This window comes from Peromyscus leucopus, chromosome 22, assembly GCF_004664715.2.
Source record: "Peromyscus leucopus breed LL Stock chromosome 22, UCI_PerLeu_2.1, whole genome shotgun sequence".
Classification (NCBI taxonomy): Eukaryota; Metazoa; Chordata; class Mammalia; order Rodentia; family Cricetidae; genus Peromyscus; species Peromyscus leucopus.
The window spans coordinates 31,905,099-31,924,114 of NC_051081.1; the positions used below are offsets into that span (position 1 = coordinate 31,905,099).

The 19,016-nt window shown below is 42.6% G+C and overlaps 1 protein-coding gene across 1 annotated transcript in view; it reads left to right on the top strand.

Moving 5' to 3' along the window:
* The first annotated feature begins 2,229 nt into the window (after window positions 1–2,229).
* The window catches only part of Capn13 (calpain 13), a 60,942-nt gene continuing 44,155 nt past the window's right edge, over window positions 2,230–19,016 (top strand). The window contains exons 1-4 of the mRNA XM_037198051.1: window positions 2,230–2,522; window positions 6,056–6,072; window positions 14,859–14,919; window positions 15,747–15,862. Coding sequence (XP_037053946.1) covers window positions 2,321–2,522; window positions 6,056–6,072; window positions 14,859–14,919; window positions 15,747–15,862 — 396 coding nt within the window. The 5' untranslated portion in view covers window positions 2,230–2,320. The remainder of the gene's footprint in view (window positions 2,523–6,055; window positions 6,073–14,858; window positions 14,920–15,746; window positions 15,863–19,016) is intronic.

Here is a 19,016-nt window from a genome sequence, read left to right on the forward strand (position 1 = left end):
TGATGGAGAGGAAGGAGCTGGGTAATGCTGTGTTGGTTCCCCGGTCCCTGAGCACACACAGAGTTGGCAAACCCACAATTTCCTAACTCTTCATTACCAGCTGTCATTGCCATTGTCTTGAATTGACAAGCAGCTTCTACCACTGTTTTCCTGCTCTTGAATGATAGCTTGCAGTTACTCCGGCTTTGCCACTACTGTTTAATTTGTTGTGGGCTCTCTGTATAAACCCCATTGCAGGTGGTGAGGCGTACAGAATAGTTTGGTGTTGTTTTTGTCCCCAAGAATAAAATTGAAGTAATAACGTGTATAATGCTAACTGAAGACAAATCAAATAGTCTGTGTTTCACCATTATTTTACCTTAAGTTAAACTATATGGATCTGATTCCATTTAATTATTTTTGATCCATAACAATGCCAGTTTTATAGGGCTCAGTTGAATAATGCCAATGTAAATTATTCATCTCTTATTTGGGAGAAATTATAAGTACAATTTCCCTCTGAATGTGCTCATACAATGACACTTAACTGGTGATATGCTGCCTGTGAGTTTGCACCATCTCAGTAATTTGCCACATACTACTACCAAGTAACTGCAAGATAATTGCAAAGTTATTTTAAGTTTGCATATGTTTTTCTAGGATTCACAAGTCTTGGCTGTCAGCTCATATTATTCCCTTATAAGTTAGTTCCCCGTGTTCTCTTATTCTTTCTCGCTTGATTTCTTCACTGTGAAGCAGTCGTGGGTGGGAAATAATGGACATTGGAACTTTATGTGCCCTAAGTAGATCTTTGCCAAAGAAGCTTCCATAGCAGGACTTTAAGACCTGCAGGGGGTTTTCACGCCCCACTAATAAGGTGAATTTTGGACTGTGATCCAGACTAGCTGGATTCACAGATGGTGAATGGAATGTACGTGTTGTTGGATTCCGTCCATTACACCTGTATGGCTGCGTGGACAAGAATCCTAAACCACTATTGACAATGTATTAAGGAAGTTTGACATTGACATTTAATGACCCCTACTGTATACCAGCTTCTTGGTTAGGTCAAATCTTATTTAATATCATCACAAACCCTCTAAGTTTGGTACAATAGACCCGTATAGGTAGAGAGATCTGTTCAGAGACATGGGCACTATTTCAGTATTGTAGACCCAAGGGGTAGGTGGTAAAGGTACAATGTAAACTTTAAAACCCATGTGACCATTCACCACACTGCCTCCCTTCCCCTCCTTGTTTTAATTCATTCATTAATTCATGGGTCCTACCTATAAACGAGACCTGAGACGTGTCCACCTTCTACCATCTTTGGCCTCCACCACCGTCTCTCCTGAGGGCAGATGTGGGGACTCCTCCAATCTGCATGTATCCTCACCTTCATCAGGCCACCTACTTATTCCAGAAGTGCCATCCTATCTACAGATATGATCAGGACCCATCATGCGCAAACACACACACACACACACACACACACACACACACACACACACACACACACACACGCTTACAGGTGGTTGTCAAAACCCCAAACAAACAAACAAAACAAAAACAAAAGGATAAAAAACCCTTAATGTGACTTTCCAATCTGCCTTTCTAGCCGCTTTTTCCAAGTACTTAACTATTCTAATCCCAACCCACTAAACTCTCCAAGTCACTTCCTATTCTCCCATACCCTATTACTTCACAAGCCAGCTTCCAGGGGTTTCTGTGGTGCACTTGCTACTCAGGGCAGCTACAGACACTTAAAGCATTACCCACCATTTCTCCATCGTGTAAATTCTTCTTCCTTCAAGGGCTGATTCAAATGTTACCACCTATGGATATGTTGTCCTGGGCTGTCCGAGATTATGGTGCTTTCTCTTTATGGCCACAGACTTTGTACACATTTTTAATTGAGTAGTGTCTGTTAAATGATAGCAGGTTGTTGAAATGTCTAATCCATCTTTCTCACTTGATAATGAGCCCATAGGGGACAAAGATCATGGTGTATTTATCTTTGGATTGCCAACATTCAGAAGAGAGCCTGGCACAAGGTCAGTGCTCAATAAATGTTGGTTAAAGGAACAAATCCCCTCATAGTCTCTGGTGCACACAAGAACACACTGAGATGCTAATTCAGTATACCAAGTTGAATGTAACCAGGAAGTAGGGATGATGAATTTTAGTTGGGGCTTGCCCGCCCCAGGGCTCTATGCCAGGGACAGCAGAGATCTGAGCCTCAGATCTTATGAAAGTGGAGGCATCAAAATGTTCTGGTGCTAATCATTTTTCTTTTCCTCACCAGAAAGAAAGGATTCCAGACATCTTCCTAGAAATAGTCATGGCACATAACCCAGAGCCTCTAACAGAGACCTCGGTGGTCAAGTTCAAGAATCAGGACTTCAGGACTTTACGGGATCGGTGCCTGAGCCGGGGTCAGCTGTTTATAGATGATACGTTCCCGGCTGAGGCATCTTCCATAGGCCAGAAGCTGCTGAAGGGTAAACACCTTTCAAAACTGGAATGGAAGCGACCACAGGTGAGTGAACCCCATCTGGGAACACAGCAAGCTCCTCCAATCCAGGAGCTGTGGGCCATGGTCTCTCCTAGGGAAAAGAGGGCAGTCCAGCCACAAACCAAACTGGAAAGGAAATAAGATTCATCTGGTTTCTATGCAGCAGTCTTATGTCCAGTCCAAGGGATGGGAAGGCTCTGTGCTCAGAGCCAGAGCCTGGACCTCTGCTTCTAACTCGGTTCTAACAATGACCTCATCCGCAGATTAAAACATCTCAGTCCTGTGACTAGAAAAATGGCATGTCATGGATTGTGCTACTTGGTCCCTGGGGTCTCTCCACCTCCTTAATTGAGCCCATCTATCAGGTTGTCACCCTTTAGTCTCTTCAGGTGTCAGTGTCTTTATGCTCCTTTCTTCTTACCTACTAGGATTTACTCAAAAAGAATATATCATGTCAGTCATTTAGACTAGAGGATGAATTCAAATAATTGCTTTGCCTTTCTTTTATAATCACATCCTCAGTCTTGTAAAAGGACTTCAGACATCCTCCATGATATCATAGTGGTAGTGCAGAGCAGCATTTGAATCACCCTGACTCCCGCCCCCCCCCCCCACCTCAGCAGATGGTCACTAACCCTACCTTGCAATAGGGTGAGTCCTGCTTTTTTTTTTTTTTTTTTTTTTTTTTTTTTTTTTTTTTTTTTTTTTTTTGAGAACTATCTCAATGTCAGAGCACGAAGCTCTGTGGGAAACATTTCAGCGGACTGAAGTTTCTCATGATCTCATCGGGACTCTTATGAATGCAAAGGAGCTAAACAGGAAATGCTCTAGGATGTCTGGTGCTTCCTCCTCAGACCTCCAAATCTGCCAGGGCAGCCTGAAACAAGGAAACAGAATCCAAAGTCTGTGATTGGATTCTGAGAACAGTTCTCAGGCACTGCTTACCTGGCAAGCACTGTACCGGGCATTTTGTGCAACACCAGACTAGCATGTACAGAACAGTGTTTTCTGGTGATGCTGGGAAGAGGTTGGGAGACTTGGGAGATGCCACAGTGTCTATTTTGTCCAAGGCTATGTGATTTTTCTGCACATGAGAAAGAGAACTCAAGACACTGAGCTCTGAAGAGAAAGCTTTTTGCCTGAGCCTGAACAGTTATATTTCTGTGAAAGGAAAAGGCCAGTGGAAACCAGGTAGGGTTTCAATGCTAGTTCAAGAAAGCTGGGTGCACTAATAAATCTTGTGTGGTTGATCCAATGAGCCTTGGCAGCAGGTCCTTAGTTATGGCTCTCTATTGTTGTCTTTGCCACCTAAGGAGGTAGGCAACTCTAAAGAAATTCTGAAGGGTCACTTTTTTTCCTCCTCTGTTGTTTTGAAAAGATGAGATTCATTCATGAAGTATTTTTGTTTCCATCACAAAGTGCTGAGCAGTCTACCTGAGACCTTAGAGTGTTGAGAATTTAATAACACTCCTGTTTAGAAAGGGTGGAGAGCTCCTGTTACCTATGATGGGACACCTTGCATAGCCTTGATGCAGGGGAGGGGCTTGGACCTGCCTCTACTGAATGTACCAGGCTCTGTAGACTCCCCATGGGAGACCTTGCCTTGTTGGAGGAGGGAATGAGGGGTGGGTTGTGGGGGAAGGCAGAAGGGGCAGGAGGAGGAAGGAGAGGGGAATCTGTGATTGGTATGTAAAATGAATAAAAAATTCCTTAATAAAAATGCTATTTACCAAAAAAAAAAAGGATGGAGAGAGTACCTCATTATCTAATCCCATCAACATCCCAACTTGTGATGTTTTTGGGGATCAAGGAGAAATGAGGCAAGTGGAAATGACTCAAACAGAATCAGAATCAGACCAGAAATCCAAAGTTGAGGCAGCTAGAAGTCATGTTCATTCTCCCACTAGTCTTTACACACCCAGGGACTTACCCATAGTCTACTAATGGTTAGTGTTCATTTCATAATATATTCTCAAATATCGTATTTCTTAGTGTGTCGCTTTCCAAATTTAGCAATACTTGTACTTATATAATACTTTCTAAAGCTTTCCATGTAGCTTATCTTATTTGCAGCCTTTATGTTTTTAATGTTACAAGAAAGAAAACAGGTTCATGTAGATGATATGCTTGACATGGTTAGGGAGAGAAGGACCCAGAGTTATAGCAAGACGCCCAAGGCCATGTGCTATACTTTTACGCACACGAACTAATGTGCATGCCTAATAAGGGTTTGTTAGGATTATGGAAGAATAAATAAATGAATGAACTTGTTGGGGTTTCAAGCTCATATGTACAAAAGAGAAACCTTTTGTTGACCAATTTCCCACATAGGCTAGCAAAGAGAAAACTCAGGTACATACCTCTTCACTGCTTTGGCATCTCTGACAACTGCAGCCTGACTATGCATAGTCTTGAAAGAAGATGCCCAGCCAACCTGGCCCAGACCTCATAATAAGGTCAAGATGCACATAGTGTTATGATTTTAAGCTCTTTGATTTTTAAAATATCATGAAGAACTATAATGAATCCAGTTCTGCAGATATAAACAGGAACAACATAGAATGATCAGTCTAGTCACACAACTAGACAACCCAAGAACCTAAATGCCTGGCCTCACAATATATTGTCCCCTATAAAATGTCATTCTGAACTCACGTTACATGTTATATCCTTGGCTGTTGGTTGCCACAGATATTTTATGCACCATTAGCCTCCAATCTCATGTGGTCAGCCAGGAACCAACCCTTCCATAAAGTCAGTCTCTGTTCTTAGACAATCTCTTTGTTCCATTTTATAGATGAAAAGCAGTAGGGATGAAAACTGGGTCTGTATCATATTACATATGATTATTTTAAGAAGGAACTGAATGCTGCTTAGCATCCAGCACAGTGTAAGTACTTACTAAGCGCTAACTATTGTTTCTCTGATCCCTCAATGCTCTTGAGCTTTCACAGTCCACGAATTCCAGTTTCAACCCTCAGACAAAATCAGCAAATGTTTCCAGGGAGAAATGTAGGTCAGAGCACACTGTGAGGGGCTAAGTGGCTGCTGGGAAGGGATGTGCAAAGTACATTTCTCGTCATGTTCTATATCCCATCTCTTTCACAGTCCGACTCCCCCACCTACAACTTGCTTGCTGCTTCTCCATGGGTCTGCTTGGTTCACATGCTCTAAGGCTCAGTAGCCCACCTCCATATTCCAGCCCATTCTAGACAATAGAGAAACTCCATACTCTAGGCAGTGGCTAAACCACCATGGGTGTTATTCTTCATCAATAACCTACAAGTCAGAGGCCTGAGACCCAGGCTCAGTTTTCTGGGCCTGTCACAGAAAAGTTGTTTCATGTCCCAATAACTCTTTCTCTCTCTCCCTTTGCCTACTCTGTTCGTTACTTTTCTTGTTGATGGTCCAAAATACCTGACAGAAGCAGCTTCAGGAAGAAAGAGCTGCTTCTGACTGACAGGTTAAGGGTATTGTCCATCACGGCCAGGAAGGCATGGCGGCAGGTGGCTGATGGCATTGTGTCCACAGTCAGGAAGTAGACGTGATGCTGATGCTCAGAAGCCTTTCCCTTTTATGTTTAGTCTAGAACCCACGTAATAGCTCCACCCACATCGAGGGTCTTCCCACTTCAATTAACATAATCTAGAAAATCCCTCACAGATATGCCCACAGATTTGTTTCCCAGGTGGTCCTAAATCCCATCAAGTTAACAGTCAGGATTAACCATCACACCTGCATTTCTCCTCTCTCTTCTCCTTCCCTTTAACAAGGAATCCAATGTGTTTTTCTGCTAGGATGTCGTTGAAGGGGAATGTTTCTCACAGCCTGACTTATTCTGTTTCTCTCTCCCCTTTTTTTATTTTTGTCTTTGTTTTTTCGAGACAGGCTTTCTCTGTGTAGTTTTGGTGCCCGTCCTGGATCTCGCTCTATAGACCAGGCTGGCCTCGAACTCACAGAGATCCGCCTGGCTCTGCCTTCTGAGTACTAGGATTAAAGGCATGTGCCACCACTGCTCCGCCATTCTGTTTCTCTTTAAAGAATGCCCAGCCCCTCTCCTCACTTCGATTTGGGCTCTGCAGTAGCCTGTGACCTTGTAGGGAGGGAATTCGAGGATTCATCATTCTTAATGTTTCCTATAACCTCTGCTCTCAGTAAGAGATAATGCCAAGAATTAAACATGGGGTGTGTGTGTAATGCATTCTCTAAATTAAACTTGGTACTTAGATGACCGCCTTTTAGGAGAATTTTTATTCTGTGGATAATAGTAATAAATCCCACTTACTGAGTGTGTACATAGTTGAGGTATTATACTAAGTGCTTACATGCAATTTGTCATTTAATTACCATCAAGTGCTGTAAGGTGGATGATATTATGCTCACTAAATACATCAGCAGTGTCCTGTAGCCCTTCCAGCAGTGATGGAGGTGCTCACTCTGTTCCATTTGCTGCCATGGGCACCAGTCAAATGTGTCTATTGAGTACTTGAAGCGTGGTCATTGTGACTGGGAAAAGGAAATTTTAGTGTTGTTTAAGCCCAAAACAATGGTTCTCGACCTTCCTAATGCTGTGACCCTTTAATACAGTTCCTCATGTTGTGGTGATCTCCAACCATAAAACTATTTCATTGCTACTTCATAATCCATAATTTTGCTACTGTTATGAATCATAAATATCTTATAGGCAAGATATCTGATATGTGACCTCCAAGGGGGTTTCAACCCACAGGTTGAGAACTGCTGGTCTAAATCAACAGCTATCATAGTGAACAGCACAGAATTGAAGATGGCAGATTGTCACATTGTCACCACTGTGGTAGACCAAGGAATGGGAATATCATCTTTGACCCTATTCAGGGAAAAATAATCCACTCCTCTACCAAAGAATGGGTCAGTATGTCTAAAGCATATTCTCTAATAGGTACTTGGAGTTCAGTTCACAGCTTTATTGTAGACCCAGGCTATAGTCACTTCACAGCAATGAATTTGCCCGCCCAGGAAATATCTTCATGTAGTCAGAATGGTTTCTGATGGGATCATTCACTCACTAGAAGTGACTCACCAAAATGTATTGTTCATAAAAAGAAGAGGAGGGAAAAAGATGGAGATCTGAATGTAGGGTAAATTGTAAAGATGTTCTGTCACCTAACAGTTAGCAGAAGGTACCGGAAGTAACTGTGCCAACAGCCAGTTGCCAACGTGCCAAAAAAAAAAAAAAAAAAAAAATCTTTGATGACAACACAGCAAAATTCTCTCAGAAAAACAGGAAAGGGATTATATTGCCACCTGTCCAAGCAAAAGCCTCATCACCATCTGGAAGGGCTGAGTGACAGGATGATGAACCTAATTGTTACTGATTGACTATGAAATGTTCCCATAGGCGTGGGTGCCGAATGCTTAGTCTCCAGGTGATGGCAGCATTTTGGATGATTCTGGAAACATTAGGAGGAAGAGGTTAGGAGGAGGAAGTAGGTCATTGACGGGCATGCCTTTGAAACTTATACCTGGTCTCCCATCCCTTAACTGCTCTCTGTTTCCTATCCACTAGGCTGTGAACAGCCTCCCCCAACAGACCATCTCACTACACGATGTTGCAACTAAGGACACCAATGAACCAACCCCCAAACGGTGTTCTAAAATAAAGCCTTCCTCTTCTATGTTTTCCCCAGGTATTTTAGTCACGGCTGTGCAAAGGTAACTAATATTCGTGTTTGCTTGCCCAAGACCAGCACTCTATGTGGGAAATTCATAAGCAGTCTTCAAAGAAAATACTGGGAGGCAAATGTTTTCATGCTGGGGTGATATCCCTAGAGATGACCAACAATAGTGGCTTCTGTGTTGCCACTGCAGATGATATTTGCCAAGATGTGCGTTACATGGGTTTCTGATACTCCTAATATAACAGAGAGTAATCTAAGCTTGGCCTGGAGAAAAGGACCTACAGTCTAGACTTAAAGTTATTATGATTACATAATTTGAAAATTACTTAGTCTGATGATTATTGATGGCTTATGTATTATTCAGATTTTCCAAACACCTAACAAAATCTATAATATATGGGTGTGTAGATGCATAGCTATATAGCACTGATGTGTAATTATATATTATTAATGATTCATGAACATCCATATTGATAATATGTACTCATATATTAACCCTATTAATATACCTATCTATAACCTGTTGATGTATTTACTAGGAGAAAGGTATTGGCTTGTGTAGTTCTGGAGGCTGAGTAAGTAATACCGTGATATGTAGTCTGCGACCTAGAGACACAAGCAAGTCTTAAGTCACTGGCCTGAGAGCCAGAGTGTGATTCCTAGTCTGGAACCAGGAGACCATTTTGTGAGCTCAAGCTGAGAGCAGGCGAATTCTTTTTCCCCTTTGTGATAGTCAGGTACCTGATGAGTTGGAGAGGATTGGATGTGCCCACCCACACTGGAGAGGGTAGACTGCCTTCCTTACTGAGTCCACAAATTCAAATATCAATCGACCCACCCCTTCTTTGACAGACACACCCAGATAAAATATTTACCAAATAAATGACTCCGTGTGATCCAGTTAAGCTGACATATCAAATTAACTACTACAGCTTCCTTTGGAATACCTAATCCCTCCGAGGCTCTGGTTATCTCACAGAATCAAATACTCCAGGCTGGGAAAGACTCTAGCTACTGCTGTGTGGAGAAGGGAAGAGAAACCCATGGAGTCCAAGTGACCTGAAACATACCACTGAATTTCTCTGAGCCTGGTTCCTTGCCCTGGCTAGGCCTCAGAGTCACCCCAGGATCACTGTTGGTCTCGAATGCTACCTCTGGCTGACCTACTGATTCACAGGTGGGGAAGGCAGGGCTCCACAGCCTGCAGGTCTACCAGGTTGCCAGCTGAGTCTGAGTCACCATCTGGTGGTAGTTCAGCACAAATCTCTTCTAGGATCTTATCACAATAACGTCCCCACTGCCCTGGTTTGCCAAGTCCGCCTGCTAATCTGGGACTTTCCCAGGCCCAGAGCTTACACCATCTCAGCCACATTTACACATGTTCTGTATGGGCCTTTTTCTCGAGGAAGCCAGATGTCCAACCTGAAAGGCTTCTGATGGTCGTCACACCTCTTCCTACCTTCCCTCTCTGATCAGGGTGGAGGTTCTAAAGCCCGGCATGAGGCATGGAGCAGACACTCGAGGGACAGGAGTTGGAGATACTGTGCCCACCAGTGATGCAGTCAATTCCACTGTATCCTTAACAAACGATGTTCATGATTGAACTTCAGGTCTATTCTGCCCATACCTAGTAACTTCTGTTTTTTGTGTATAGCTTCCATTATTTTGGTAAAAAGTTGTATGTTTATCAAATGCCTTCATAGCATTTAGCAAAAGAGTACACATTTTTCCTTCTTTGGGCTTTTTTGTGTTATTCGAGATCCTGAAATGAAAATATCCTTGCACTTTTCATTCCTGAGGAACCTCCTTCTTGATGATAATAAGTTAGTCTAAGTCAGTCTGGCTTGTGATGTCAGTATTTTTGCACGTATACGTGTGGACACATGTGTACATTTTTGTGTATGTGTCTTTACTCGCAGGTTATACATAAGAATCCACTGGCTTCTTAATCAGCAATACAGTTTTTTTTTTCTTAACTGAAACTGTAAATGATATGGGACTTGTTTACCCCCTGAAAGTTGGAGAGAATTCAACAGGAAAATTACATAGATAGGTATACTAAGGTGATTGTCTTTGAAATCTTAAAAATAATGACCAAGATTATTGACTTGCGGTGTTATGTACTAATTTAAGTCATTTTGTCATCAGTTTTTTTTTCAGAAAGTTATTAGCATTTTTAATTGATCAACATAAAATTTTCTGCTGTGCTTTTATATTTCTAAAGCCCATTTTTTTTTTTTTTTTTTTTCTTTTTTTTTTTTTTTTTTTTTTTTTTTTTTTTTTTTTTTTTTTTTTTTTTTTTTTATATTGCATTTCTTACTCTTACATGCTTTTCTGCTGTGCGTTTTTTCTTCTTTGTTTCCCATTTTTCTTTCTATATTTGCTTATTGCATCATTTTTATTTACATAGTGATTGCGTTTCTCTACCATATTTATCAAAGGTCAGTTCTATGTGAAGCCACTATCCCGAGCAGAACAATTTATTGACCTGATTATCCTTGCTATGTTTCTGGCTTATTTTATAACTTACAGGTCGTTTTCTTTATCACTTCCTTCCTCCCATTTTTGTCCCTTTCTTTCTATTATCTATGAATTGACTGCTTAATTTATGTTTGATTCTGTCTTGTTTAATAATGAATGCATTTGGGGCTATGAGCATAGCCATTTTAATTTTGCGGCTGTCACACAGGAGAAAGAAATCAATAATTATTGAACACACACTCTGTCAGATGCTGTGTTGAAGTGTTCCACATCCTTCCTTGTTTGCAAATGGAAGGACTCATCCTGCTTTGTGAGTCTGGTTCGAGCCTGCAGGGCATAGCCTAGGAGGAGGACATCTACAGCTTAGTGGGGGGTTTTATAGATGGCGGCCATCACCCTGCTTCAGAGTTTGATTCTCTCAGCTGTTCCTCCATGTATGTCGCCATGTTACGCATGAGGAAACTGAGCTACAGCAAAGAAGAAGAAAGTGTTCAAGTTCCCCAGGTCACCTGGGGAGACATGTCAGGGCAAGATTCCATATGCAGTCTGTCTGCAAGGGACCTTCCACCCTCTTAGCAAAGTCAACAGGGCAGCTGCTAAAGAGCTGAGCAGTGGATAAAGTTAACTACAGGATTGGCTGGGCTCCCGGTCCAAATCTCCATGGTCCCCACCTCCTCCTGTTCTATGTGTATGCATGTGTGCATGTATGTGTATGCACGTGTGCATGTATGTGTTTGGGTCACGGGTAGAGATGTGCACATGGGAGTTAAAGGGCCATTTCAGCTGTCTTCTTTCTTAAGGTACCATCCACCTTGACTTTTGAAATGAGGTCTCTCACTTTTATGTGAAATTTGCCGAATAGGCTAGGCTAGTTGGAGGGTAAGCCTCAAGAATCTGCCTGTCTCTGCCTCCCTAGTGCTGGGATTATAAGTGTACTACACCACTCCTGGCATACATGCATATATATATATATATATTATACATATATAAATATAATTACATCATTCCCTCTTCAATTTCCTGCCTGTAATCCCTTCCATGTACCTCTTCCCCTTGCTCTGTCTCAAACTCATGACCTCTTTTTCTTTAATTGTTGTTACACACAAACACATGCACATGCACACACTCCTAAAATGTAAACACAACCTGATCAGTCCATAGAATGTTGCTTATATGTATGTGATTTCAGGGCTGACCATTCAGTATTGAATAACCAGTTTGGGGGCTGTTCCCTGGGGGAAGACTATTTCTCCTGCTCTCAGCCTCCCTGGGCTGCCTGTAGTTTTCTGTCTAGTGTTGAGACCTCAAGGGCTTTCCTCTTCCATGTTAGCATGTCTGTTGGTACCGTCACTGTTCAGCTCATGTTTGGGCAGCCGTGTTGAGGAGATGGGATCTGGCATTCTAGGAGACACAATCTCCCAGCAAACAACTTCCTGTTCCTCTGGCTCTTATAATCTTTCTGCCCCCTCTTCCTCAATGATCCCTGAGTCTCAGGTTCCAGAATTGTGTTGTAGGTGTATCCATTGAGACTGGGCACCACAGGATCTCTTGCTTGCTGCATTTTGACCAGTTCTGGTTTTCTGTAATGGTCTCCATCTCTTGCAAGGACACGTTTCTTGGATGGCGAATGAGAACCGTACTGATCTGTGTATAGAAAGACAAATATTTAGAATGTAGTTAGGGATTACGCTGGTTTAGTAGAGTAGCAGTTGGAGATTCTCCTCCAAGATCCCTGACTTCACTAGCCTCGTGTAGGTGGCTAGGTTTCAGGTACCAAGCATGGTTTCCCTCGCATTGAGCAGGCCTTGAATATAGAGTCTGGGGACCAAACTCAGGTCATCGCGCTTGCTTGAAAGGCAAGGACTTTGCCACTGAACTCTCTCCCCAGGCTTCCACCTTCTTTTTCAAGTCCTGTGAGTGGAGCATCACAATTGAGTGTCTTCATTCAGATAGCACCTCCTTTGAGACCTCTAGCTCCTTTTCCCAGTAGAAAAAACCAATCCATGGTCAATGAAGTGCACCCTCAAAGTTGTTTTAAAACCAACTCCACAGCCAGTGCACAGGACCACGGCCCCTTAAGAGCAGTTTTTCCTGCTTGTGTGAATTGGGGAGATGATTTCCAAGTAAACCGTGGACCTGGTTATAACAGAGGGCCTGTGGGAGGCCAAATTGTGTTTCTCCTGGCATCTGATGGGGTCAATTCACTGCCAAGAAAGCAAGTGAAGGCTGGTAGGAAGATGCCCTTGCTTGAGAAAATGCAGGTGGCTGCACCTTTGTTTGTCCCCAGTCCATGTTTTCATTAGGAAACTGGCAGCACATGACAAGTGGGAGAGTTATTTGTGGCATAGGTTATAGACTGTTACTTTAAGGTGTGTTACATCTGTTTATGCTGTGGAACAATTGTTCAATGATGCAAAGATGTGCTGCGTTCTGTTACGTTGCATTTGTTTAACTCTGTGAAGCTGTGTTACTCTGCCTGCCTAAAAACACCTGATGGTCTAATAAAGAGCTAAATGGCCAATAGTGAGGCAAGAGAAAGGATAGGCGTGGCTGGCAGACAGAATAACTAGAAGGAGAACTCTGGGAGGAAGGGAGAAGGAGCAAGAGAAAAGAAGAAGGAGGACATCAAGGGTCAGCCACCCAGCTACACAGCAAGCCATGGAGTAAGAAGGAAAGACCAGGTCTACAGAAATAGAGAAAGGTAAAAGCCCAGAAGAAAAAGATAGACAGGATGATTTAAAGTTAAGAAAAGCCAGCTAGGAATAAGCCAAGCTAAGGCCAGGCATTTATAATTAAGAATAAGCCTCCATGTGTGTGATTTATTTGGGAGCTGGATGGCTGACCCCCAAAAGAACAAAAACAATCAACAACAGTAGGTCTCTGTCCTTCTGTGGCTGCTAGGGCCCTGCTCTCTGGGGACTTATGTTTCAATGTGAGAGGATACAGTAGTGTAAGAGTTACCAGATGATGCAAACTTCTACAGTAGAAGAGCCTCACAGAGAGGTTACAGGAGAAAACCCCATGGCCTCCTTTAGGAAACAAATTTAGAGGGTGTGTGGGCCCTGGAGTTGGAGCATAGCTTTGCTCCAGTGTATCCTAAAAGTGTCCGGAGATCCCCCTTAGGGATTTTATAATATTCACATCTGCTGGGAGTCCTCCGAATTCACCCAGATGTTGTCCCTCTTTGACACTGGAGCATTCTTCTTCTGTGGCAGCGAAGTGTGTGGGGGCTAGATGCCAGGAGTAGATGGAGGTGAATAGGTGAGGGGTGGGCAAAGATCTGGGTCATTCAAAGCTTGTGTCCTGCGTAGTCATGTGAGTGGACTGGAATCTAGAGGTGGGAATGGCCAAGATGATTCCTGAAGTATGCTGTTGGACTGGCTGGTTTTGTGTGTCGACTTGACACAAGTTGGAGTCATCAGAGCAGAAGGAGCCTCCGTTGAAGAAATGCCGCCATGAGATCCAGCTATGGGGCACTTTCTCAATGAGTGACCAGTGCGGGAAGGCCCAGTCCATGGTGGGTGGTGCCATCCCTGGGCTGGTGGTCCTGGGTTCTATAAGAACCTGAGCAAGCCAGGGGAAGCAAGCCAGTAAGCAGCTCCCTTCTATGACTTATGCATCAGCTCCTGCCTCCAGAATCCTCCCCTGTTTGAGTCCCTGTTTTGACTTCCTCCAATGATGGACAGCAATGTGGAAGTATAAGCCAAATAAACCCTTTTCCTTCCTAACTTCCTTTTTGGTCATGGTATTTCGTAGCAGCAATAGAAACCCTAACTAAGACCACCATTTCCCAGGAAAAAGCTTTACTCATATAAAGTGTAGTCCTGGTATTTCTCCAAGTCTCCTCTGACGAATGGATCCTATTCACTTTTATTTGTTTATAACCATCTAATAAAACACAGGCTTGTTGGGAGCAAACAGGCTGACTATTTGATATAAAGATCTTCAGACCTTATTTATGAAGTCTCCTTGTGTAGTTTCTTTGTGCGTTTATTGCCTGTCTTGTCAGCTCCATTCACACCCCTTTGACACTTGCTTTCCCAAGAGCCATAAAACCTGAAGAACAAAGGAAATTTTCCTAATTCATATGGTAAGCATCTATTTAATAATTAACCTCTGTCTCTCAAAGGCAAAGTTAATGATGCTGTGGGTACCACATTGAGGCAAAAAGGAATGAGAGAAGCTCATAGCGTTTCATTGTCTTTTGTAAGGACTTATCAGAGGATCCGCCTCACTTCATCCTGGAAGGTGCAAGCAGATTTGACATCCAGCAAGGAAGAGCGGGTAAGAACTCCGTAGCTCCCATCCCAGACTTTTGACTCGTGGCATGGGAAGTCATAGTCTTAAGCCAAGTGCATAGATACCTAGCCAACTACCAGCCTGTAATCTGCCCATTAGAGTTTCCCCTAACTGGAGAAAGGGCCCCTCTAAGGGTCTCTTTGTGATTGCCGCTCTGAGCACAGTGCCTGGCATGAGAGAGAATTGATGGTGTTGACAATGAAGCAGGGATGGGGGGTGGGTGGGGGGTGAGACTGAGATGGGGGGGTGGGAGCATATTTAGAAGGACTCACATCAATACTGTGGAGAAGGTCAAGGCTACTCATCTGTCAAGGGGAAGCAGAGAAAACTTCTGCACGGGCTAGAGAGTTCCCTGCATAGAAAAGGAGCAGGACAAATATTAGCAAAGAAAAATGCAGGTGCGTTTTCTGCAATTCTATAAAGGACCATTGCTGACTCTGTTCATTGGTTTAAAAAAAAAAGTAATGGATGCCAGCCCTGGGAAACTCTAGGAAAAAGTATCAGGGAGCAAGTTGAATCCCCTATTGCCAAAGCCTATCTGAGGCTTCCCTGGCCTTCCTCGCCAGACCTTGCCCCACGCCCTGTCCCCCAATACCTACATCACCAGCACTAGCACCTCTTCTCCATCTTTCTTGGAAAATAGCTCAAAATTTAGAATAATTTGAAAACGTTCTGGTCTCAAAGATTTCTAATTGGCATTCACTCTGTATTCGTAAGAAGATTTGTTAGCTCTGGTATCCATGACCTGTAAAATTCAGGGGGTGGGATTTCTGGGTACAACTAGTTTCCATTATGGCTTTATCCCCTCCCAGGAGACTGCTGGTTCCTGGCAGCACTGGGATCCCTGACCCAGAACCCACAGTGTCTGCGGAAGATCCTGATGGACCAAAGCTATTCACACCAGTATGCTGGGATTTTCCGGTTCCGGGTACGTGCACCACAAGTATCCTCCTTCTGTGATGGGGAACTCTTGCGAGCCACGAACGTTCTCATGACCTGGGGGCCTGAACTGGGAGTGACATCTGAATGCCAGTTACCTTCCTCCTCCAAAACAGCGTTCTGCCTCCCATTTATGGCCCAGCCACACATAGAGAAGAGGAGGAGGTAGATCTTTGCATGGAGATAGAAATGGTAGGAACAGGATGTTGGGCATATTTTGAGGGGTACATGACAAGTAGTGAAGGAACCATTGACCTAGAACCTAAAGGTCATGACCATGGAGTCCTTGCCTCATATTCCTTTACCACGCCATGATGTTAGTGACAAGAGTATTATAGGAAATTGCAGCATCTGGAAGGGATATGTTCTGCTTCATTATTCATCCTTCTTTTCTCAAATACCTCGGTAATCCTTGCACATTTCTCTTCCATGGGAATTTTAAAATAATTTTGTCTAATTAAACAGAAAAGCCACTGTGATGTAGAATGGAACAGCGTGCAATTTATGTATTAATTTGGAAAAATTACATTTTTATTGTTTTAATTATTCCTTTCCAGAAACAGGGTATATCTTTCTATTTATTCAGAACTGATTTTATGCCTGCCCATAAAATGTTACAGTTATGTTTTCGGATTGGTGCTGTGCCCTTCTGCGTAAATTTATCCTCAAATATTTTACAACCGTAGAGTCAACGTGAAGTTCTTTTGGCTTTCCTCCCCCACTGATTCCATAGTAAACTCTCTGGAAACCTTATCAAATTCTCTCTCTAGTTCTTCTTTCTATGGTTGAATCTGGATTACTTTAGTTACCTAATGATCTGATCTTCATTCAACTGGAATTGTTTCTCCTCTTTTTTTTTTTTTGTTTTTGCTTTTTTGTTTGTTTGTTTTGTTTTTCGAGACAGGGTTTCTCTGTGTAGTTTTTAGTGTCTGTCCTGGTTCTCGCTCAAACTCATAGAGATCTGCCTGGCTCTGCCTCCCGAGTGCTGGGATTAAAGGCATGCATCACCGCTGCCAAGCCTTGTTTCTCCTCTTTTAATACCCTGAGTTGTTATTTTTGTTCTTTTGCCTTGTCACATCCTTTGAATCAGAGTGACAAGAGTCAAACTCTTCCCTCCTCTTGATTTTAGTAGGAGGCTTTCCTGATGATGCCACCAGCCTCAGTTTGTTGAGGGCTTCGTTAGAATTTCTGTGCCTATGTCATATCTGAAGTTATTTTCTGCATTATGTTTTTTTTTTAATCATGTCTGAGTTATACAAGCTTTGTAAAGTGAACTATTACACCCTTGGTTATTTGAAATCATTTGAGTTATGTTTGCTAATCAAACATTCAGCCAAGTAGACAAAAAGGAAAGTATAATAGACAATAGTTAAATTATCTCACCCCACCTCTTATTAAAATATGACTTCTTTAGCTCTTCTAGAGTATTCAGCAGCTATTCATTAGTTTGCATGACTTCTTTCTCCTGGAGTTATTTTTTTTTAATTTCTATTTTTGAAATAACAATGTAATTACATTTGTTCCTTTTCTTCCCTCCAAACTCTCCCATATACCCCTCTTTGCTCTCTGTCAAACTCATGGCCTCTTTTTTCATTAATTTTTATTATATGCCTATAAGTATATGTACATACATACATATATACCTAAACATAACCTACTCCATCTGTTTAATGTTGCACGCATATATGAGAACTAGCTAATGAAGTCATTTATCTTGGAGGAGAACCTGCAACCACTACTCTACTAAATCAGCAGATTCCCTGGCCACAATTTAAACCTTTGTCCTTGTACCCACAGATAACTGGAGTTACTTACTAATATTTAGGCTTTACCAGAAAGACTGTTTCCCAATATAATGTCTTAAAGCTGCTTCTGAGATTCTCTGATAGTTCATTTAATGTCTTGTTATCTGTGGGCCTGCAAGATGTTTCAACAGGTTTGGGCCAACCAAGAATGATGACTTAGGTTCAAGACCCAGGCTCTACATGGTAGAAGGAGAAAACCCATTCCAGCAGGTAGTCTTCTGATCTCCACACATGCCACATCAGGCACACAGACAGACCCTCTTAAGTCTTTGTTTTTGATTTATTTGTCTCACTTTCACTGTTATAGGTAATTTTTAGTTAAGAAACATTCAACACTCATTTCTTTTTTCTTTTTTCTTTATTTTTTTTTGTTTTGTTTTTCGAGACAGGGTTTCCCTGTGTACTTTGCGCATTTCCTAGAATTCACTCTGTAGCCCAGGCTGGCCTCGAACTCACAGAGATGTGCCTGGCTCTGCCTCCCAAGTGCTGGGATTAAAGGTGTGTGCCCACCACCACCACCACCACCACCACCACCACCACCACCACCACCACCACCACCACCACTCACCACCCACCACCACCCAGCAACACTCATTTCTTGACAGTCTCTTCCAGCCATGTTTCTTCTTACCTTGAGATTGTGTTCGATTTAACTTCATCAGATAGAAGTCATTCCTTGCATAATTTTCTCAAACTATATGAGAATTTATCTGGTCTCACTGAAGAACATCTTGGCTTGATCTGGATTATCCTGTCAACGTTCTTTAACCTCAGAATTTCCCGGCGTTCCATGGTCTTATTATTTCCATTGTTGTAGAAAAGTCCAGTGTCAGCCAACTTTGCATGTAACATGTGCTGTCGAACTTCAGGTCTCTAAGTGGCTATCTCTCCCTGGAGTTCAGAAAGGTCTCTAGAGTACATTCAGGTGTGTACCATTTAAAAATTACTCTTGGGGGGCTGGAGAGATAGATGGCTCAGCAGGTGACAACACGTTCTGCTCCTACAGAGGACCTGAGCTCAGTTCCTAGCATCCACATTGAATGGCTTCAGCTGCCCACAACTCTAGCTCCTGAGGAACTGATACCATCTTCTGGCCTCTATGGACACCTGTATGCAAGGACACCAGATAAGATTGCTGTTGCTGGAGATCAAGAATACACACGTATCCACATATATACATACACATAAACACACACACACACACACACACACACACACACACACACACGCGCGCGCACACACACCCACCACACAAAGTAATTTTTAAAATATAAACTAAAAGAAATATTCTTGCACTAGGGAGATGACTTAGTCACAGCAGTATGCACACACACATAC